The 24151-nt window shown below is 46.5% G+C and overlaps 2 protein-coding genes across 4 annotated transcripts in view; both read right to left on the reverse strand.

Annotated features, from left to right (window-relative positions):
* Nucleotides 1-18972, reverse strand: part of NACC2 (NACC family member 2) — a 59611-nt gene extending 40639 nt beyond the window's left edge. The window contains exon 1 of one of the 3 annotated variants that reach the window (XM_082208384.1): nt 18821-18972. The gene's annotated coding sequence lies outside the window, so the exon portion shown is untranslated. Of the gene's footprint in view, nt 1-3867; nt 3886-18796 lie in introns of those variants that run through there. The other 2 variants (XM_082208381.1, XM_082208383.1) reach the window with 2 other exon arrangements.
* On the reverse strand, nt 15064-18936 carry TMEM250 (transmembrane protein 250). Its single transcript, XM_082208392.1, has 3 exons — nt 18797-18936; nt 16961-17018; nt 15064-15674 (listed from the first exon to the last, which is right to left on the reverse strand). Exon 3 carries the CDS (start codon nt 15531-15533, stop codon nt 15114-15116), a length of 420 nt encoding a protein of 139 aa, XP_082064518.1. The 5' UTR covers nt 15534-15674; nt 16961-17018; nt 18797-18936; the 3' UTR covers nt 15064-15113.
* Nucleotides 18973-24151: the final 5179 nt, after the last annotated feature.

Below are 24151 nucleotides of genomic sequence, written 5' to 3' on the forward strand. Positions count from 1 at the left end.
GCCAGCAATTTGCACAAGATGCTCTCAGCTGGCCTCAGAGGCACCAGCAGAGTTTAAGAGAGGAATTAACAAAAAATGTACAATTCTCTCTGCAGCCATCTGCTGTTGCATAGAACTTAAACAAGGCAAGGGAATGAAGTAATAACAAGAGGTACAAGCCACTGGTTGGAGGGAAGAGCACAGCCCTTCATTTCCTTCACTGCCTCCCATCGCTGCCTCCTTTTACCCCCCATATTTGGTGGTGTCTGTCAGCACCAAGTGCTGCTTAGGGCTGCCGTTGATGACTGCCCCAAAGTCACAACTAGAGCAGACCTGAGCCACTAGCTCTTGCCTGGGTGGAGCACCAGAATGTAAATGATGCTCCTTCTAGCACCTCCACATTTCTAACACTAGATAAGTGGGGCCAAGCATACTTCATAGGATCATGTCTGCCACTGGGCCCTGTTAAGGCCTCCAAGATCCACCTGGAGAGGACTGCTATTTAAGGTTATAGGAGACTCAGGGCACACAGCAGGGGTTCTGAAGCTACACCCATCCACTGTAAAGGCTGAGCACCTGCAAAAAATGGTGCAGGTCTTTGCTCTTTAACTTCATCTGGCTTCTGATGACTCTGGGTTATGGAACAAAGGAGTGAACAAATGCACCAGAGTGGGATCTCTTCCAGTAGCACCACCCTCGCCCTGTTGCACAGATATCATTTTCCTTACATCTGAAACTGTGAGCAATACCCCAAAGCTACCCCTCCAACTTTTTATTTTTGGAAAAAACCATTTTATTGGTTTCTAAACAAATACAAATACAATAACCATTAAATGCTTATCCAGCAGTACAACTTCGTTTTCCCCAGAGACCACACAACAGCTGGAGCCTAAACATTTAGAAGCAAAGCCCACAGAACAAAGAAGCATATTTGGATGGCAAGCTTGGACACAAATCTAAAGCCAAAAGCCCAGGAAAACATCACATCCAAACAGCCCCCAGTGAAGAAATCACTACCCTCTCTTTCCTTCAGAGCTAGGCGCAAATATTTCTATATGACTATGTTGAAAGTAATAAAAGTGAGAGTTGTCATGCTTGGGAAAACTCTCCTCACTCTACAAACATTACTACAATTTGGCACAATTTCTGTTTTAAAAGCCTTTAAAGTGAAATCTGAAGTGTACCTTTATTTGAAGCTTTGCATAACACTTCATGACCCTAATGGAGACCTACCGTAAGTCCACAAAAACTACAAACTTGTGCCAGAAAACTCCACGTTGTTCCTGAAACTAACAATTCAGGGCTCAGGAGTGTCTCCTCTGTACAGGTTGAGGCCAGGTATGTTTGTTAAAGATTTGTGGAAATTTGTAAAATCGTCCTATAAACACAAACTGTGAATGCTGTGAAAATCACAAGAGTCAGGCCCAGAAACTGCATGACAGGAAAATATTTTGCTCAGGCAGCAGAATACTAATTCATAGGAGCAGCTTTGACAGGAAGAGAACAGCCATAAATTCCACTATGTTTACCAAATTCAACTTCAACTGCTCTTTAATATTTCAGTTAGCAAAAGGTAAGAGCGTGTACCAGCTCATCAATTCCTCATGTCACAAGACCAACCCTGGGCATGCAGCCAGGGCATCAATCCGCACAGCCCTGCAAAATGCCTCCCAAAGAGGAGGAAACACACAAGTCAGTCTCCCAATTAACGGAGCAGCATGTAATGGATCCACGTCATTTTTAAGTGCTTCTGTACTTTGCTGCCGCAGCACAGAGACTCACGTACTGGAGTACAGTGCCCCCCTCCTTTTCACAGAAGCTGAACCATTTGGAGGAGTCCTGGGGCACCAAATGCATTTTTAACCACAGCATGTTCAGGAACACACCAGCACTGGGAAAGGCACTTATCTGACTTGGAATCCAAGAAAACACACAAACACACACACGTCTGCTGAGGCCAGGAAGTGTATTCTTGATCAACTGGGACAATATACAGCACTATCAAATTCTAATAGCTCTCCTCCTGCCCTTCCTAAATAAACTTCCACATGTGCCACACCATCTTCTCAGATGGTGCACCACTGCTCCTAAACTAAAATCAGGTATTCATTAAAACAAAACAGCCTTAAGAAATTCTGAGAAGTCCTTTTCCCATGAGGCATCTACATTGACCATAGGGGAGCAGAATCACACCTGCTGGTCAGTCACGCTGCCCATTGGCAAATTTTGAGGAAGCCACTTCCATCCAAGGGTGTAAAGAGATTTGGAGAGAAAGACTAAGAAATGAAAAAACAACATATTTCTACTCCAATTGTCAAATTATTTCCAGTAAAGAAACCAATCTTTTAAAACTGCGCAACATAGGCAAATTCTTCCAGAACACCAAGGTTACTTTTCTTGAAAAGCACCAGTGTCTGTCTACCAGTTGCCCAACTCCTCTCTAGTCCACCTCCAACAACACACCAGTTCCTTACACTGAGAATCTTTCTATCTGTACATCTTTGGAACTAAGAACACGCACAGACCCCTCTGTGAAGTCCTCAACTGTCTTGCCCTTGAGGGTGCATTTGCCAGGTATGTCCTGGCAACACCTGCCAAAATCCTCCTCCTTCTCTAAAAGCATTTAAAGTGCAAGGTCCATCAAAATGCTGAGGTAAGAAATATCTAAGCAGCTCACCTCAGTGAAGGAGGAGGAAGTGTGTGTGTGTGTGTGTGTGTGTGTGTGTGTGTGTAATACACTAGCCCTCTGGCTCTTTCTAGCCTTTGGAAACTTACACCATCCTGTCCTGCAAAGTGACAGCCAATACGCCATTTTTTGCTTGCTGACCATCTCTTGCACCCATTATCCAGCTGCTCTGTTAATTTGATTAACACACTGAGCTAATTGTATTCAAAGAAGAATCTACCAGACATAACCCTCCAAAGAATTCTTACAGAGGGGAGGGGGGCATGCGCAGGTGAAGAGAAGCAGAACAGAACTCCTGAACCGATGAGGACCACTTCCCTCACCCCAGAAAGGGATGCAACAGGTATGGAGGGCTGCTCCTTCTGCCTGCATCCCCCTTCTTCCAGCAAAGAAAAGGATTGAGGGATGGTCTCCAAGAGGAACACTTACCAGTTGTGGGCTGTCTAGGGCCGCTTGTCCTTTCAGGGGTCCTGAGACAGGGGGTGCTGCTCTCCCTTCCCAGACTTTGACACTGAACTGGCAAGGAGGTGCTCAGCTGGCAGAGCAGGCAGGTGAAGGTGTCAGGGAAAGGAGTCCTAAATTGCCCCCCATCCCCCTACAAAAAGAGAAGGGAATTTGCGGTGCCTCTCTTCAAAGAGCAGGTGTGGAGGGACGCAAAAGAGGCGACTGTCGGGGAGGTGGGGAAGCAGGTGCTGCTGCGCTCCAACTCCCAACAGCCCCCGCGGCCAGGGGAGAGGGCGGGAGAAGCAGCACCTGGACAACCAGCACTCAGGTGTCCCCACCCCGCACCCCAGACTACGCCCTCTCCGTAATGGGGCACAAAAGCCCCCAACCTCCAGAGTCCCCCACACGAGCAGCAGCCTGGCTCCCAGCAGACACAGTCGTCCTGGACCACTTTGGGAAAAGGACAAGCTGTGCTCGAGTTCGGGTCCCCCCCCCCCTTGCAGATTTCCCTTCATATGGGGGAATGCGAAGAGGAAATCAGCTGTGTCGCTGGGGAATCTCTACTATCCTGTCCTGTCCTCTTCTAGGGTGTGGGGAAGACTCGGGTGACATAAGAGGGGGCGCAGGGCAGTGCCTGGGAGGTTGGCAGCTGACGCCCTCTCCCCACTCAGTGCGCGAGAGCAAGCGGGGTTGAAGCGGGGGGAGAGAGAGACACCCCCCCTCCTGGGGAAAGGTAAGACTGGAGGCGGACGGCTTACCTGTGGGGCCAGCGGCGGGGCCCTCCTCCCCCTCCTCCTCCTTTCCTTCCTTCTTCCCCGGCGGCAGCTCCTCCCGGCTGGAGGCAGGAAGTGATCGTGGAGGAGGAGGGGGGAGGCAGGCGCGGCGGGGGGGGGCGCCTAGCCGCTCAGCCTCTACTCGCTCAGCCCCACAACACTGACGGGGGCGGGTGGGAGGCGGCACACCCCCACACCCACCCAGTGTTAGTTACTGGGGGTAGGGGGGGCTCACGGGGGGGGAGCCTCCCCGCCCCGGCCATAGAAGAGAAAGGGGTTTCAAAACTGCCTGAACAGAGAGGGGTGAGGGGGATATCCTGGCTAGAAAGACCTCAAGGAGTTATCAGCCTAATAATATGAAGAGGTATGTGCACCCATTGCTAGTACTACTCAGAGTAAAGCCAGATCACAGATTAATTAAGAGCCACTTTTCCATGCAGGGTACAACTTTTAAAACCAAACTTAACAGTTGCTTTATCTCCATCATCTTAAAACCTTATGACCCTCTAGAAATTAATGTGAGTTATTTAATCCACACTCACTGCCTAACTTACCTCACAGGGTTGTTGTGAGGATAATATGGAGGGGGGGGGAATGTATAGGCGCCCTTGAGCACCTTTATTTATTAATTAAAATATTTATATACTGATGTGTCATGGAAATATATGGATTTACAACAATATAAAACCATACAGTAAAATAATAATAATAAAAGCAGAATTTCCAGAAGAAGGTGGGATAGAAAAGCAATAAATAAATAACTACCATCACCACTCCATCAAAGGAAAGTGCTTACTTGGCATCAAAAAGATAGCAAGATTTGCACCAGGAAGGCCTTGCGGAGGGGGGTGGATCCTATGACCACCAACACCCATCTTTTGCTTCCAAATCAGAGGAGGAAGAGGCAGCAATTGTAAGCCCCCCCCCCAAAAAAAGTGTTCTGCCCTTTTTCTGCCTCTGGGTAGTCCCCTGCCCCATCCAAGCAGCCTCCAGGGGTGGTCACTTGGGCATAGGGCCAGAAATGAGAAAAGCAGACATGCACATGGTAATTTACTGTATTTTTCTGTGTACAGTGGTACCTCAGGTTACAAACACCTCGGGTTACAAACACTTCGGGTTACAGACTCCGCTAACTTGGAAGTAGTACCTCGGGTCAAGAACTTTGCCCCAGGATGAGAACAGAAATCGTGCGGCGGTAGCAGGAGGCCCCATTAGCTAAAATGGTACCTCAGGTTAAGAATGGTTTCAGGTTAAGGACAGACCTCCGGAACGAATTAAGTTCATAACCAGAGGTACCACTGTATAAGACGCAAGTTTTTTTACCAAAAAAAGGTTTAAAATTGGGGCTCGTTTTATACACAGGTAGTGCTGAGAGGTGTTTTCTTAATTTGGAGTCCCCAAAATGGGGCGTCTTATACATGGGGGCGTCTTGTACACGGAAAAATATGGTACATGGCTTGATACAAATTCAGATATACGTTACGATCAGATAAATGTTGGTGATGTGGATTAAATAAAGCAGACTATATACACATTTTTGGAATTATTCTCAAATAGAATACTCTAGAAATCTGATCAGGCTAATACTATATGTGATATGTTAGGATATCATAAACCCTTAGAACCTAAAATATTTCTGATTGGTTATCTAAAATATGTTATTTCAGAAAGTGATGAATAAATAGTGTTTAACCTTTTAACTACTGCTAAGAGCATAATAGCTAAAAATGGGGAGGGTCACACTTATCTCCTACTATGTCTGAATGGACTGAGAAAACCTGGTTCATATGACTATGCTAACTTATCAAAAAAAGGATACTGTACATGCAAACCAGCCTAACAGGTTCATGGGGAAATAGGCATTTTTTGTAATGTTTTAGAACAGTAAGTTCAAGCATCATATACAATTTATGCTGCTTTCAGCCTTCCATTACAGGATTTATTATGCTCCTTATCTTTGGTTTATTTTATTAATTAAATCAAATAGAAGATGAAGAATAAAAATGACTGGAATGTAAATAGAAAGACAATGAACTGTGTGGCCCACTAGCTCAGCCTGGTGTTGCTAACTATGGAAGAGCAGCTTCAGTTCTAACGACAATGGATCTAGTGCTGGTTTTGCTTCAAGAATTGTACAGATCAGCCCCTCTGAAAAGTCTTCCTCAGGAGAGGATGCCTCCAAGCACCTTTTTCCTCAATTTCCACAGCGTAGACATTTCTGCATTTCAAGCTACTTGCCATGCTAGAGGATTTTAAAAATAATAATGTGTTGCTTCAAAAACTGCTAAAGGATGAGGAATTTCATTAACACCCAGCATTTAGAGAAACAGCGTGGAATCACATCAATACACTGTAAAATTATATTTTTAAAAAAATTTGTATTTACATGTAGAGAGGGCATGCCCTAGATTCACATTGACAAGGTACCTAAATGTACCGTATTTTTCGCCCTATAGGACACACTTTTTCCCCTACAAAAAAATGAAGGGGAAATGTGTGTGCGTCCTATGGAGCGAATGCAGGCTTTCGCTGAAGCCTTGGGAGCCTCAGGAAGCCTCCAAACCAGGTCGGGGGACAGCGGGAAGACGCGCTGCGCCTCCCCGCTGTCCCCCAGCTTGTGGGGCTGGCAGTGAGGAGAAGCGCGCAGCGTGCCTTCCCGCTGTCTCCCGACCTGATCTGGAGGCTGGCGATGGGGAGAAGCGCGCTTCTCCCCGCCGGCAGCCCCACAAGCTCAGGGGACAGCGGGGAGGTGGAGCGCCCCATCCCGCTGTTCCCCAACCTGGTTTGGGCTTCAGGCAGATATCCGCAAGCCGTGGGAGGCCGGCGGGAAATCGCGCCGATCTCCCAAGGCTTGCGGAAAGCTGCCTGTTCTGGGGGCTGGGGTCGGGGGAAGCTCAGGCTTCCCCCGCCCCAGCCCCGCACCTGGGGGGGGGAAATAAAAAAAATCTTTATTTCTCCCCCCCCAAAAAAAACCTAGGTGCGTCCTATGGGCCAGTGCATCCTATGGGGTGAAAAATACGGTACTTTCCACGTGCAAGGGGGCGTTTTAATTATAAACACAGCAATGTTTGGGTCCTGGTGGATCCAGGGCAGATCTCCAGATGCATTTGGATTCCTATTTGATCCTCCAATGATAAGATTGTCTGCTGCCTTGACCTGGAGCTTCTTCAGACTCTCAATTTCTTTATACTTAATAAGCCTCCAATCTGTAATCAAGCACCCTGACACATCCCAAAACATTTGATGCAATTGGTGCCAAAAAATGAAGAAAACAACACTTGAGGTGGGCTCCCAATCAACAGCAGGAGTCATACATGGAGTGCAAATACAGTGGTACCTCTGGTTACGTACTTAATTCATTCTGGAGGTCCGTTCTTAACCTGAAACTGTTCTTAACCTGAAGCACCACTTTAGCTAATGGGGCCTCCCGCTGCTGCCGTGCCGCCGCCATGCAATTTCTGTTCTCATCCTGAAGCAAAGTTCTTAACCCGAGGTACTATTTCTGGGTTAGCAGAGTCTGTAACCTGAAGCATATGTAACCCGAGGTACCACTGTATAGCATTCAAAAAATGAGGAAGGAGAAGAGACCCCATTACTGGGTGGGGAGGGGCAAAGCAGACAATTAAGAAGTAAGCCTTGGCCATTGAAGCCAACTGCAGCCAAAGACTGCTGTGCTATGCTCTCTCCTCAATAGAAAGACAATCCTCTGAAGACAGCTCTCAGCCCTGCATGGTCGCAGGAAGATAGTCACAGACCATCTACACACACACAGCATATGGCCTTATTACAAGGTTATCATATTACTTTAAAAAACCAGAATGTTAACCAGAGCATCAGCCCTCAACTACAAAAAGCGAAGCCAAAATCTCTCTCCTCCACCTTGTAGATTTCCCCTATAGCAATCAATATACATTGGACTTTGCAATGCCAATTGGGTTTTGGTTTTTTGAACAGAATGCTTGATTGTAGCTCAGAGTGACATCATTGCTGGTGCAGGGATTGATTCCTCACCCCCACCTGAATATTCACACAGCATTTCAGCCAGAAGCAGCATTAATATTCCAAGGAGGAAGGGATGAAATGTACACTCTAGTTTAATGAATGACTGTAAATATATATCTGATTGATGGCATGACAGGAAATATTTCAGAAGGCATCCATATTTCAAGTCTGATGCTATTATTACAAACAAAAGGGGGGAAGCAGAGGTAGGCAGGTAGTCTATGTCACAAAAAGAACAAACAAAATTAAGGAAGAAAGAAAAGGAAAAGGCGGAAATCTAATGGGGGGGGGAGCCAAAGCTTTTGCATTCCTTATTGGCTCAGGTATAGATATTGGTACTAATACTGAATGAGCAATTCCTTCCCCTCCCCCCACCTCATTAACTTGCACCCAAAGTGTGATGCCAAACTCCAACAAGCCATTTTAAGTATCTGGGTTTTCCAGCTCTTGCCCCAAAGTTTGATAATGGTCTTTCATCCTGCTGAAAGAAGTGTGTTTCCAAGGATGATGTTGGAATGCCCCCCCCCCACCAAAGCAAATCTAGTCCACCAGGTCCACCCCCTTGGCATCCCTGATGGGTGGCCATGCAACCTCTGCTAAAGAAACTTTCGACTAAGAACAGTCCACCACCTTCCAATGTCACTTTTTTCACTATCAAACAGCTCCTGCCATTAGAAAAGAACATCTCAAAATCTTTCAAATAATTGATGCTGTCTGTCTATTATCTGGCCTTGGAGCAAAAGCAGCAGTGGTCCTTCCGATGTCGCCTTCATCAAAGGTATGGTACTCAAAGGTAGACTATGCCACAACATGGAGGTTCCTGACCCCAAACCCAAAAATACAACTAATGGCAAAATCCATGTAGGATAGGTCTACTTTGAGGTGGGTTAGGGCTGATGGGAGTTGTAGTCTAAAATTATCAGAGGACACTGGGTTGTGGATTAAGCCAATACAGTCAGAGTGAAGGGAGAAGTCTCTCAGCCTGGACTTTTACTGTCAGGGCCTATCAGTCTTCCCTAGTAAGCATACCACCTAACCCCACCCAGCTGCTTAAAGCCATTCTCTCCCTGGGTAGAGGGATAGGGAGGGCCCCAATGCCCAGGTGAGGGTAGGCAAAATGTTTGGCTGGGCACGACCCACAGGTCCTGAGGCCAAACAACAGCAATAAGGGAGCCAGGAACAAAGAGGCACTCTAAACTGGGCAAAGAGCAGCCCCAGCCACCCAGCACAGAGCCTGGCGCTGCTCCAGGAGAGCTGAACAACAGCCGCCTCCACCGCCAACAGAGTCTGCTCCTACTGCTGCATCTCCAGCCTCACTGCAGCAAATGCTGTACAAACATTCTGAGCTGGTGCCAGCCCCCTCCTTGCCCCCACAGATCATGTGCTGCCAGCAGAACAGGAGAGCCTCAAGGTCATCAAAACATCAACCCAAACTGGAAAAGGGCCCAAAATGCAGCACCAGGAAACTTAGAAGCCGCCTTGGAAGGCAGGATATAAATAGATGCAATGAATAAAGCAAATCATCTTTTTGCCTGCTGGCCTCTGGGACAAAGCCCAGAAGAGTCTCCTCCCACAGACCTATCAACTCTGTGCAATGAAAAATTGTCATAATTTATTAATTATATGCCACCTTATACACGCTGGGAAAAGGTTAATTATTATTATTATTTATTTATTTATTTATTTATTTATTTATTTATTTATTTATTTCTTCCCCAGCCGCTCTAGGCAGCTTCCAACAGAAGGTTAAAAATACATTAAAACATCAGTCGTTAAAAATTTCCCTAAACAGGGCTGCCTTCACATGTCTTCTAAATGTCATATAGTTGTTTATCTCTTTGACATCTGATGGGATGGGATTCCACAGGGCGGGCACCACTACCAAGAAGGCCCTCCGCCTGGTTCCCTGTAACTTCACTTCTTGCAGTGAGGGAACCGTCAGAAGGCCCTTGGCGCTGGACCTCAGTGTCCGGTTCGACGATGGGGGTGGAGATGCTCCTTCAGGTATACAGGACCGAGGCTGTTTAGGGCTTTAAAGGTCAGCAGCAACACTTTGAATTGTGCTCGGAAACGTACTGAGAGCCAATGCAGATCTCTCAGGACCGGTGTTATATAGTCTCGGCTGCCACTCCAAGTCACCAGTCTAGCTGCTGCTTTCTGGATTAATTGCAGTTTCCGAGTCACCTTCAAGGGTAGAGCACATTGCAGTAGTCCAAGCAGGAGATAACTAGAGCATGCACCACTCTGGTGAGACAGTCTGTGGGCAGGTAGGGTCTCAGCCTGCGTACCAGATGGAGCTGGTACACAGCTGCCCTGGACACAGAACTGACCTGCACCTCCATAGACAGCTGTGAGTCCAAAATTACTCCTAGGCTGCGCATCTGCTCCTTCAGGGGCACAGTTGCCCCATTCAGGACCAGGGAGTCCTCCATACCTGCCCACCTCCTGTCTCCCCAAAACAGTCCTTCTGTCTTGTCAGGATTCAACCTCAATCTGTTAGCTGCCATCCATCCTCCAACCACCTCCAGACACTCACACAGGACCTTCACTGGTTCTGATTTGAAAGAGATGTAGAGCTGGGTATCATCCGCATACTGATTAACACCCAGCCCAAACCCCGATGATCTCTCCCAGCGGCTTCATATAGATGTTGAAAAGCATGGGGGAAAGGACGGAACCCTGAGACACCCCACAAGTGAGAGCCCAGGGGCCTGAACATTCATCCTCCACCACCACTTTCTGAACACGGCCCAGGAGGAAGGAGCGGAACCACTGTATAACAGTGCCCCCAGCTCCCCTAGATGTTATGGTCAATGGTATCAAAGGCCGCTGACAGATCCAGCACAACTTTGTCCCTAGCCCGCTGGAGATCATCGGCCAGTGTAACCAAGGCAGTTTCAGTCCCACGATGAGGCCTGAATCCCGACTGGAAGGGATCCAAATGGTCCGCATCCTCCAGGCATGCTTGGAGTTGTTCAGCAACCACCCGCTCAATCACCTTGCCCAAGAATGGAAGATTTGAGACTGGGCGATAGTTGGCCATATTGGCCGGGTCTAAAGATGTTTTTTTAAGAAGCAGTTTAATGACCACCTCTTTCAGCAGGTCTGGGAAGGCTCCCTCACAGAGGGAAGCATTCACTGCCCCACAGAGCCCATTGCCCAGCCCTTCCCAGCTTGCTTTTATTAGCCAGGATGGAGTAAACCCTACACAAATCTAAAGTGGAGTCCCTAAAGTGGCTGGATGGTGCCTTGTATGCCTCCTTTGGGCAACTCCTGCTTGGCATGGGGGGAGAATACCTCCTTCTCAGATCCAAGTTCAGCAGCCAACCAATGCTGTAAGAAGAACCGACCCCAAAGGGTCCCCAGAGACCCCCACTGGCATTTTCCTTGGCCTATAACAATGTGGGGATCCTCTGGCCACACCCTTCTAAGGATAAGTTTATAGCACAGATTTTGCTCTCTAGCGCTGAGTTTATTCTTAATGCTTCAAGACTCATTTTGTATATTTGATGTGTTTAATATTTACTGCCAGCTGCCCAGAGAATGTTTTGGGGTTGGGTAGCCTAAAAATATACTCTAAATATATATATGTATATCAGCTGAGACATTTGGGACGGCAAGCCACGCATACACACACACAGAGCCTTTGCATCTGTGTAGCTAATCTGGCTACTGCAGAAGTTGAGGGAGAACTAGTCACAGGTTGGAAAGAATATGGCTAAGCCATTAATAAGGCAAATTCTTGAGGAGGAGGCCTAAGTTGAACAAGTGAGAGAAAGTGGGGTTACGGGAGAGCTGGGAAGCATCTGTAACCCTGCAGGTGTTGCTGGACTCCAACTCCCAGGATGCTGCTGGGCGGCCAATGGTCAGAGATGATGAGGATGGGAGTTGGAATCCAGGGGATTTGAGAGTCCTGCCCCTTTCTCCAGCTCAGCGGGAAACATGCAGGGAGAAGGGTAGGATAATGTCTCCTAGAGCGTAATCCAGATTGCCCTCCCAGCTATTAACAGCGTCCTTCTTCTTTAAAGTAAACCAACTGGTTAGGAATTTGTGCGGACACACAAAAACCCAAAACCAAACACTCATCCATGTGGCCCCTTTTATCTGGCCTCTTTCAAGATTTCAGGGAACACATTTCTAGGAACAGAAAATCAGTGCTCAGTTTCTTTCTGACCCCACCTGGCCTTAATTTGTTTCTTCTTGGACGTCGCAGCACAGTATGGCATTTGCATAACTTGAATTATGGTGCTGCAGCTACAGCATAGAAAGGGCAAAGCAGCAGGGTGGGGGTGAAGGGCATGGATGTGTCACAGGACAGGGACTGGGGCCTCAGGAGATGGCTGGAGTCCAGTCTCTGTGTTGGACACTTTAATGAGCCGCTCCTTATTACAATGTGTTCTGATTCACAACAGAAATAAACTCTTAATAAAAGGGATTCCAGAAAACTGAGCTGGAGGGAAACCAGCAACCAAAGTGCAAAAGTTTACTCTCCACTCCTCTTGGCCCCTCAACCATGACCTCAAGACCCCCAGCAGCTATATTCCCTATATCAGGCATCCCACAACACAGAAAAGCTTCCTCTCCTTGGTTACAATGGTCCTGGGCCTGCAAGATCTACCGATACAAACAACACCCTCCTCCTTCTAAAAAATAATAATAATCCTTATTTGTAGCCTGGATTAAAACTGCCATGTAACTATATATCAAGGTAGACCCCAGACACGGAAGAAAACAAAGAGAAATTAATTCAAAGCAATACGATTTGTGGCAATAATTTTGTCCGTAGGTCGTTTTCTGTGCAGAATCTTTTGCTTTGGTGCGAGAAAAAGAGAGAAAGCAAAGTCACAGGGTTGGCACACGAAGAAATGAAAGGAGATCTTTATTCTCCTTCCCACTCACACCCTTGTCCAAGAACTACAGAAACTCTTTGACCAAGCAAAAGACAGAAGCAAAACACTTCAGAACAGACAAAAGGAAGGACTTCTTCACATGGCACATATTTAAACTCTGGAACTCGCTCCCACAGGAGGCAGTGACAGCCACCAAGGGCAGATGCTGAAAGAGCTGGCAAAAGCCCAGGATTCCGGAACTGAAACCCAGTGACAAATCACATCCCAGGAGGTGGAACATGTCTCTCTCACTTTCCCTTTCCAAAATAAAATGGGCTCCATGTTCTTGGCCCACCCAGATGCCCCAGGGAGCTGGCAAACCAGCATTTGGAATCTGCCATCCCTGCCTGGCATCCTGCTGCACATAAATGACTTTCAGACAGCAACACTGGCAGACCCACCACTGGGGAAAGCCTGTCCATTTGAAACTATGACTGGAAGCAAAGGCTAGCCCAAAATATGACCAAAGTCCAATGTATGGGCAGCAGGAAGCTGAACAGGAGATGAAGCCCCTCACCCCCCAAAAAAACAATTCACAAGGCAGATTCCTTCCACAACTCTCTCCTCCAAGAGAAGTCCATGTTCTCAGAGGCTTTTCCACCACCTTTCCTCCACCTTTTTGCTGCTTAAATGGAATAACAAGGAAAAGCTCTCTCTTCCTCCTCCCTCTCCCTCTCCCTCTCTGCAGAAGTTTCTTCTAGTCTTCTCCAGGACTCTGAGTCAGTGGATCACTCTGCAAATGCAAAACTGGTTCCTGCTGCAGAATGGAGGCACACACAGCCCAACATTGGCAAAAACACACACTTCAGAGTGCTTCCCATACGTTATACCAAGAACCCTGTGAGGTAGGCAAGTACTACACCAGTGTTGTAAGGGGCCGAGGCTAGCCTAAGGCTGCTTGGCAACCCATGGCAGAGACAAGAGCTGAACCTGGGAGACCCTTGTTGATATCTCCACCATTCGCCTACCTTGGCTACACTAGCCCTGTCCATCATCAGCTTTAATCTGGAAATCATTGTAACCCTGAAAGGAACTGGGGGTGGCTAATGTGAGAGGAAATCTCATAACGAGGGGCAAGAATGCATCAATCCACATGCTCTTAGCTTTGTGGAATTCTCTTCCTCTGGAAGGGAAGCAGGACCCAACACCGTTCCGTTTCCAATGTTTGTCAAAAATGTTTTTCCCACCAAGCTTTCCCAAATTGGTCACTTATATTTTTGTGCCTTTTAATTCTTGTTGGCTTCACATTTTTCATTGTTTTGAGATTTGTATTATGTTTTATATTCTATTTTTTGTACACCAGTGGAGTTTATAAATTCTGAAATAAAATAGATAAATGATAGTGCTGAAACAAACAGTTCCTCAGAGTTCTGTATTTTACATCCCTCAGCCAAGATACAGGGATGGAAGTGCACAACTGTCCGTATACAGGATATGTTTTTTCAATAGTCTGAGCAAAAGAACTCTGCAGTGGAATGGCAACAAGCCGTTGAGATCCTGAGGGGCTGCCCTGAGAATGGCATTGGGGGCAGCAAGCACACAACACATCCCTGCCTCCAAGAGCAAACTCAGGAAAGACTGAAGAACAGCCACTGAGCAACAGGAGGAAAGAGCCCCCAAAAGTTCGCAGAAGTACATCACATACTTTTTAAGAAAGAATGAGGATTCAACATGCTTAGTGGCCACCTAATTTTTAGTGCTAGTTGGAAAAGAAAACAAGGGGAGGATGGAACGGAGTACCCTGGAGGTTATCTTGGCTGGTCCCTGTTAAGAGGCGGGAATGGACTGCAACAATTTGTTGCAGGGCCCACTTAAATACCATTAGATTCCAAAAGAGATGGCTTTTGGATGGATCTAAAAGAGATTAGACAAATTCATGAAGGACAAGGCTACTAAACATGTGGCTATACTCTGCCTCCACAGTTGGGGGCAGCAACACTTCCAAATACCATTTGCTGGAAACCACAGGAGGGAAGAGGGCTCTTGTGCTTGAATCCTGCTTGTGGGCTTCCCAATGAGGCATCTGGCTGGTCACTGTGAGGACAGGACACTGGACTAGATGGGCCATTGGCCACATATGGCAGGTGCTTATGGTAAAAAATGAAGCAGATAAAAATACGATTTGTTTTCCACATATTACCAACCAAGGGCAATGAAGAATTAGAAATGAATTTCCAAGTCAACTTCCAATCCTTACTTCTAAGCGAGTACCCATTAATTTATAAACCTCAGCAGCAGGACAAAGTGAGGGAGAAGAGGACGCATTCACACATACAAGACCTAACCCAAGTTAGAGTCCAACATGCCTCCTTGACCGACATGCACTGTTTTTTTATTTATTCACATATCCACAAAGACCATGAAGCACCAGCCCAGCCCCCCCACCAGCAGCATGGTGACATGGATGCCATAGATGAGCAGTTCGTTGAAGAGGCTAAAGTCCACACGCCTCCTTCCCAGCAACAGCAGGAAGATGGTGAGTTTGTACTGGAAACGGAGAAAGACCCGGATGCTGAGGTACTGGAGGCAAAACAAGACTGACAGCACCACCCACAGGATGGAGGTAAACAGGCTGCAGCTGAAGTACAGCAAGAAACGGATGAAGCCGTACATCCACCGGGACTTCAGGTAGATGTCAAAGTTGTTGTACTTGGTGCGCACCAAGTGGGTGGTCCTGACCGGCCCACATGCAGAGTGCAGGCATGTTGTGTGGGGGCCATGGAAAGAGCGGACCCGCCGCGGGATGGGGATGACAGGCATCAGGCACCACCCCACCTTCTACAGAGCCAGAGAGCAGGGATTGCTTGGGAGGACCCAGGCAGCATCCATGAAGGTGAAGGTGGAGATGGAGGGGAAGACCGGCGACCCAGGAGCACAAGCACTTGCCGGGATGGAGGCTGCCTGCAGGAAGGAACAGAAGGAGAGTCAGGTTGAGAAAAAACCTGAGAGGGCAAGGAGGACCATGGAGAGGGCTGGAAGACTGGCTCCAAACCAGGGCCCATCTGCACCCATGCTGGCCAAAAGGCTGCTTCCCAGACAGCGGTCAAAAGCAGAGTCACCCAGAGCCACCTGTCACACGGTGCAAACTATAGCTTGCTCCCACAGGAGGCCAACCTGGATGAATTATAAAGACAAGACAAAGTCATGAAGGAGGACAAGGCTATCAATGGCTACTGGTCACAATGGCAATGTTCTCCCTCTGCTGTCAAGAGGCAGTATGCCTCTGAGTACCAGTTGCTGGGAATTGCAAGTGGGGAGAGCGCTGTTGCACTCAAGTTCTGCTTGCAGGTTTTTCTTTGGGGCATCTGGTTGGCAACTATGAGAGTATGATGCTGGATTAGATGGACCACCTTTAGTCTGATTGTGCAGGCCGCTCTTATATGTAAAGTCAACCTGGCCTGGCCCATGAATGCTCCAAAACATTTCCAGATTTTAACTGATCAACTCACTCTAAGATTTTCCTAGCCAATCGCCAAGCCTGGAAAATTACTAATGGAACAAGTGCAAGAGAACAACTATTGGTGACAAGTCTATGGAGATCTTACTACATTAGGAAGAGAATCGCAGATGAACAGCTTACGCAAAATTCTCACACCATATAAGTAGGTTAAAAACTGATGGATGGTGAATCCCAAACCATTGGCTGAGTTACTGCAAAGTCAAAAAAAAATTCAGCAACTAGACTAGAATGTCATCAATAAAATGCCAAAAAACAGTTTAGCTTTGGTAAGGAAGTAGGTTGGTTTGGATGATGGAAAGCCAGGGAGTGTATGACCAGAGAGAGCTCTATCCGGGTGATTAAAAAAAGGGAAGGTGGACAGACAGGCTGGTCAGGAACCCGGATGGTTTCTTCTGTATTAGGAGAATTCTAAAAGGCCATTTTACATATGACATGTTGTCACAGGCACAGGGAAAAGCCCACATACAATACACCATCAGGTATGTAAAATGTACATTCATTTGCATCCGGAAGGACCCTTTCAGAGAGGCTACCTGTAACATTTCCCCTGCTTTTTATGAGGGGGTTTTTTAAGCCCATGGCTTCACTGCTACACCAGGTTTGAGGCCTTGATTTTGTGATCAATCAATCCTGCCTAACACCCCTGCAACGAATCCCACCCACTAGATCTCCAGATAGCTGATGAGAGCACAGAGGATTCATCACAGAAGACACATTTAATACTCACTATCCACACTGCAGCAATGAGTCCAGACCACTGCCTACTTGCCATGCACAGCTCCATTCTGACAACGGCAAAAGGAAAGTAACTGAAAAACGTTAACTATGAGACAAATTTGCCCAAACACACAATGTTCCTAAACACTCTGACGCAACAAATACAAATACAAGATAAGAGCCCAGTCAGTGGTAGATTATGACTGCACTTCTCTCCTACAAAAGTATCCTTGCCTCCAAGGACACTGTAAAGTATCTGCATTTGACTCTTGACCCAAAAAAGGGAAAAGGAATTATTCCTCTGCTGAGCCAGGGGAACCTTCTTAGTTTATTAAAAATCACTGAAATAGCATCTTTGTTCTTAAAGCATAGGGTATCCTGTCTTCCAGGTACCACAGCTGAGCACAACAATTTCTTAAACTACTTTGCCTCCACAGCATAGCCCCTACCTGCCACTTACAATATGAAACACAGTCAACAATTTAAAATCTCTGCTTATACCTTATATGTGGAGATGAACAAGATGTGGATTTGGGGAGCTTATTACCATCATGCTTGATGACCTCTCATGAAGGTCACTAACCCTCTTTTGCCACTTGCGCACTACAGCTTCAAATCAAGAATCCAGCTCAGATTTCCCATTCATGCAAGCTGTGATTTATTCCGCACAAGTAAATCCCAGGAAGCAAATATGACCTCTACTCAAGTGGCATGTCTGAATATAAACAATTAATGCACAAATGAGTGAATCTTCTCTGCATCTTATTTCTCACTAGGCAACTTTTCTGCTATGATATAGCAATTTCTTTCACTCAGATGTGGGTTTATTGATAAACAGCGCTTTTCACCTAGAGAAAAAAGTGCTGGTACTCACCATGAAGTTTTTACAGTAAATGCCACACTTTTAATCAATGCTTTTCTTCTAAGAAAAAAGGTGCTGGTACTGCATACCTTTGCGTATCCCCAGGGGAAAAAAGCACCGTCTATTTCTACATATTTGACCCAACTGCGGGAGGCAGTGGAAGACAGGAGTGCCTGACGTGCTCTGGTCCATGGGGTCACGAAGAGTTGGACACAACTAAACGACTAAACAACAACAACAAATTTCTACAAAGGTCTTCCATCTGAATTTACCGGTACAGTATAACATAAAATATGTCTCTTGCTTCCCTGTCAATTATTACACATAGGAAGGTGGCCAATACAGGGTCAGACCATTGACCCGTCTTGCCCACCTGCATGGACTGGCAGTTCTCCAGGGCTTCAGGCAAGATTCCAGCCCTACCTGGAGGAGATGCTACCTGCAGACCACGCTCTACCACTAACCAAACCAGAGATGCTTCCTGCCACCCTCTGCAGGGCCTTCCTTAAGCCCGACATTCACACGGGCGAACAAGGCAAAGGAAAGAAACTCAGCAACAGCAGGAGCATGGCTGGTGCTCTGGTGACCCCATGGACGGTGCACTGGGAAGCTGACCCACAGAGCAGCTCAGTCATCAGCAGTCGCCAGGCAGGGGCATTTTTTGCCGTGCAAAAGGCAGGCGGCCTCAATTCTTCCAGGCTGCCCAAAGGGCCGGTCATCCATTCACCCGTTTGTTTGGCTGCGTGGGGGGGGGGGGATGGGGCGCGGCAGGCAGAAACCGGGCAAGCCCCAACGAATCCGCCGAGCCTACTCCGCAGGGCTGTTGTGGGGATTATCACTACGGGGAGGAGGGCAGCGGGTCCACGTGCAGCGCCCTGAACTCCCTCAAGGGGCTGAAACACCATCGCCGTCGGGACTTCCAGAAGCCCTTTGCCACTCCCAACCCTTCTAGGCATTATGGGGGTTCTCCCGCCTCACACTCACCCGCGGGGCATTCTGTGGACTCACCGGGGACCAGCGGAGGCGGCGGAGACTATTCATGGCTAGGGAGGGACGGGAGGAAGGGACGGACGGACGGCGGCGGCACCACGACTGATCTGTCTCTCTCGTCCCCTCAGCTTTTCTGCCTTCCTTCCTTTGGGGCAGCGGCGAGGAAAGAGCCGCGCGGGCCGATGGCATCATCGCAGGGCGCCAATCCGCCGCGGCCTCCAAGGCGGAAGTGCGAACCGGGAAGCGGTTACCTAGCAACGGAGAGGAAAGTCCAAGGCCTTGTTGTGGCCTTGGGCTACATTCAATGGCATGCATTAAAGTGGCTTCATATTGCTTTAAGCCAGTCGTGGCTCTGCACCTCCCCCCCATAAGAAAAGAATACTGGGAAATGTAGTTTGTGTAAGGTGCTGGAGATGGGTACGAGGCTCTACAGTTACAATTCCCGGAGTTCCTTGCGAAAAGGGATTGATTGCCAAACCACTCTGCAAACTGCAGCTCACAGATCCCAGGATCCATGGAGCGGGGAGGGGGGGGAGTCAGGGCTCTTTAAAAGTGGTCTCTCAGCGCTTTCGGTGCATAGTGTGAACATACAATTGATTTACTTTCTCCTGCCTGGAAAGGAAAAGTTGGAAAAATGAAAGGCAGGATGGGGTCTCTAGCCTTCCAGCGGTTATGCTGATGGGAGCCACTGGGGGTAAACAACATCTGGAGTGGCACAGATGCTCCTCACCCTTGTAAACTCTCCTTTTTTCACTTTTTTCTCGATTTTTGCAACTAATCCCATTGATAACAACTCCCACATTGGGAAAATTCACTGCCCTGTCGATTGCTTAACTGTAGTAAAAGAAGCCCTTTTCTATAGGATTGGGAAATCAACCATTATTTTGTTATGCTGTTATCTGTGGCACTGGAGTTTTATTTCTATCTCCCACATAAATTCAAAAAAAAAATAAATCCTTCCAGTAGCACATTAGAGACCAACTAAGTTAGTTATTTCCTGCCAACCTAGCAGTTCAAAAGCACATCAAAGTGCAAGTAGATAAATAGGTACCGCTCTGGCGGGAAGGTAAACTGCATTTCTGTGTGCTGCTATGGTTCACCAGAAGCAGCTTAGTCATGCCCAGAGTCGGCCATGACTAGACCTAATGGTCAGGGGTTCCTTTACCTTTAAAGTTTGTTATTGGTATGAGTTTTCGTGTGCATACACACTTCTTCGAACATGGTTTGTTATTGGTATGCACACGAAAGCTCATACCAATAATAAACTTAGTTGGTCTCTAGGGTGCTACTGGAAGGAATTTTTTTATTTTGTTTCGACTACGGCAGACCAACATACCTGTAACCACATAAATTCAGTTGCTGGTAATATGTGGCTTCCCACACTGCCCGGGATATTTTGCTTCTCCTGCAAATTTCCTGGGAACCACCCTAAGCCTGGCAAAAGCACTTGAGGAAGGTGCAGAGCAGGGCACTCAGGAGATAGGGGGTGCTCTGGCATAGGCATGTGTGTCCTGGCTAGCGTGCCAAGGGTTAGATTGTTTGGCCCCAGGCCTGATATTCCCCACCCCTGCTAGAGAAGTTAGTTAATACATATGTATTAATATGTCGCCGTACATATGTACATAATGAAATAATTGAGACCAGGGCTGGCCCATGGCCATCTAGTAATAAATTGTCATGGTGGGCAAACACCCACTTCTGGAGCCAATCATCTGTATCAATGAAATTTTCTTTCCCTGCCATGAATGGATAACACACACACACCAACTGCTGCATTCTCGTGGCATGAAGTCATCACCAGGGAGGTTTTGGCCTGCGTTCATGTGTGTAAAAAATGAAACGAAGGCTGTAATTAGCCCAAATAGTTACCTGAAATTGCTTTCGTATGTTCAAGGAACCTCTTCAAGCAGTATCCACCACACTGCAAAAAATAATAATTGTGGATTATATATGGAATTACCTTTACTGAAGTTAATGCTGAATTTATATAAGCAGAAGTGCTGTGCTTTTTGCTACCTGTGACAAGGGAGCTGCCGTGCCCTCAGGGGTCGCTGGCAAGGGACAGGGTGTTTGATGGTCACCTGGGAAGACAAACACACACATTTGTTTGTCACTTGTTGCCATATAAATGCTAACTTGTACTTTTCCAAACTTTTAATAAATTGTATGCTTTCCTAAAGATTTATAGCACCGCTGAAGAGCTCCAAATATTATTTTCAATATATTTGTCACTTTGTCACTAGAACAACACTGAGGAGGCAAAAACCTGGACTTCAAAATAAATTATAAATATATGCATCTTAAAAGAGTTTATTTTGGTCATTAATAGTTGATGGGGGACCCTCCTGTGCAGATTTAAAAGTTAAATTATGCAAAATCAAAATTAAACCTTATAATAGTTTATCAAACATGCATTAAACTGTCATGTTCAAATAAATCCTCTCAATTAAATCACTTCAGATTGTGATTGCATTTACTAATTTAATCAACAGTAAGAATAAACTGGATCACCAGGAGTGATGAATTACAAGAGGGTTCAACACTAAGAGGCAGAAGGGAAAGAGCAGGTGGGAACAACTTGCAGTGAGAAATGCTGGACAGCATAATGAGCAAACCTTTCCAAAAGGTGTCAGCTTAGCATCAACAAAATCCACCCAGCTGGAATATTCATAAGAGCAGCATTGCTTAGCAAAGCAACCACAGAATAGCAGGAAAGGGGCTTCTGGACACCTGAGCCCAAGCTAGGGTGAGGTAGGAGAGGAGAGAGTGAAGCTCTGATAACTCAGGATTTTGTCACCAGTTATGCCAACTCTACATCTTCAAAACAGGAGCTCTAAATTTAATTGGGAGAGTAGTACTTGAGAAGGGAGCATTTAACCCTTCCCTCACTGCCATGGGCCTTAGGAAAAGGCAAACATCTCATGCACACTTATTTGCCGCTTGGATGTATGGGGAGGGGGAGGTTAGAGAGGAAGAATCCGCAGGGACAACCATCAGTCTCAATGATGTTTATGTGGTTTCCCACTCCCTTTATTCTCACAACAGCCCTGTGAAGTAGGTTAGGCCAGGAGATGGTCAATCCTACTCCAGTTGGTACAATGTGTGGGGAGGTATCAAGCCAAATTACAAAAAAAAACTGTCTAACCTGTAGAGTCGGAGGCAAAACAGAATCAGGCACAAGCAATCTCAGTCCGAAATATGATCCTGGAGCAGCAGCAGAAGACAGCAGTCCAGACACAGAGAGGATCTATTCTGAGCAAGGTCTAACAAAAGGCCCTCTTCCACCTACAGGGAGCTAGAAACTAATGGTGTTCTAGCAACTGGGGTGCTGAAAATAAGGACTAATATAACCTTCCACACCCACACCTGCTCAAAATAAGGACTAATAATCTTCCACACCCACACCTGCTCACAGCTGCTGGTATTCTAAGAGCCCTTACTCTTGAGGAGCCCTTTATTCTTGGGTTTTAGTTGCCTATGCTCCCTTATGGGACAAAGCAGAACTATTTTCAAAACAGCTTTTAAAGTCAGTGGCAGACCTACATTTTTGGGATCTTGAAGCTTGAACTGTTATGAGAGGGGCCCTTTGCAACCAGTAACAAGATCTGGGCAACCACTGTTATCTTCTTCAGTGGGGTTGTTCCACAACAGATCACTTTTTTAAAAAAAGTACAATATGTCCATTAAAAAAAATGCTGTAATTTACTGGATTATGTCACATGTCAAAGTCACCGATGTAAATAAAAAATTCTTATGTCTTACTGTTTTTTAGGCATGTGACTCAAATTGGGTCTACTAGACTCAGTTTTTTAAAGCAATGTGGACTAAGGCCACTTCTGGGGCCCTTCCAGGATTAGGGGCGCAGAAGCTTGAGCTTCATTAGTTTCGTAGTATATCTTCCCCTGTTTACAGTAAGGTCCATTCATTGTGCCAACCCCATAAAACCTTCCCTGGAGCTTTTTCGGAGGAATTCTTTGTTGGGCGTGCTTCTGATGTTTGGCCATTAGGAGGAGCCCTTAGCAAGAAGATAGCTCCTTCCAATAGGGTTGCTAAAAGGAAAAGAATTAAATTTGCTCCTTAAAAGGTGGGGATCTACCCTCACATTGTTTTTAAATAGTGTGAGGTCATTCTTACCAGCTTGTAATTACTCAAGCGGTGAACACCTCAAAGTGCAGAGAAAGAGGAAACAAAAATGATCAAGAAGCTAGGGAGCAATACCCTAATGGGTCTTTTTAATTTAGGAAAAAATATGCCTAAGTGGGGACAAGATAGAAGTGTATGAATGATAAGTACAGAGAAGTTTTTCTCCTCTCATAACACTGAAAATCTGTGGACATCCAATGAAGCTTAATGTTGGAAAATTTAGGACAGAGGGGGCGAAGTCATTCACGCAGTACATAGTTAAACTGTGGAACTCACTCCCACCGGAGGCAGTAATGACCATGAACCTGGATGGCTTTAAAAGAGGATTAGACAAATTCACAGAGGAAAAAGAGCTGGCAATGGCTACTAATGACCATGGCTATGATCTGCCTCCGCAGTTGGATTCTGTATTGTTTCTGAATATCAGTTGCTGGAAGCCATTGAGGGGTGCACTTGTGCTCAGGTCCTGCTGGTGGGTTTCCAGCTGAGGGCATATGAGTAGCCACTGTGAGAAGTGGATATTCGGCTAAATGAGCTATTTGCTTGATCCTGCAGGGCTCTTATTATGTTCTTATGTGTGATTTGGTTGGCGGAAGACTTCTTCCTGGTGATTGTGCCATGGGGCGATTGGAGCCTTCCCTGTGTGGCCTTGTTGGTACACCGTGTCCTTCCTCTCTGTTAGGTGGCACCGGTGTGGCCAGGGATCCTGAGGAAATTGCTATTGTTTATTCCCCTCTCTTTCCACGTTTGCCTGATGAGATGGAGTCCACAAAAGCTTCAGACATGGTGATGGATTTGTGAGACACTTTTGTAGTCTTTGCACAACTATTCTTGTGCTTTCTGCTTTGCTCCTGAGAGCACTAAGGACTGTGAAGATGGCACGATGAGGCAAGGGAGGCACCAGTGCCATAACACACACACCCCCTTACCCCAGCAGTTGCCCACCTCAAAATGAGAAATAATAATTCTCTTTTAACAGAATTTCTTCAGAAAGTAAGACCAATTACCAGCTATAAAAATGCTCCCAATGTTTTTAATCAAAGCTTTTCATTAAAACTACAAGAGTGACTGCTTCAGCAACCAAACCCCTCACCTTCCCCAGGGGACTGTGGGACTCTTTGGGGTAATTTATACAGGCTAGCTCAGTTAAAGGAGTTATAATACTAGAAAACAGGTTAAAACTCACATCAGCTTTCCAAGTATCTG

This window comes from Podarcis vaucheri (genome assembly GCF_965113315.1).
Source record: "Podarcis vaucheri genome assembly, chromosome: Z".
NCBI classification, from domain to species: domain Eukaryota; kingdom Metazoa; phylum Chordata; class Lepidosauria; order Squamata; family Lacertidae; genus Podarcis; species Podarcis vaucheri.

Excerpts from the sequence above, each read along its gene's own strand:
- TMEM250 (XM_082208392.1), bottom strand. The coding sequence starts at position 15,533 with ATGCCTGTCATCCCCATCCCGCGGCGGGTCCGCTCTTTCCATGGCCCC.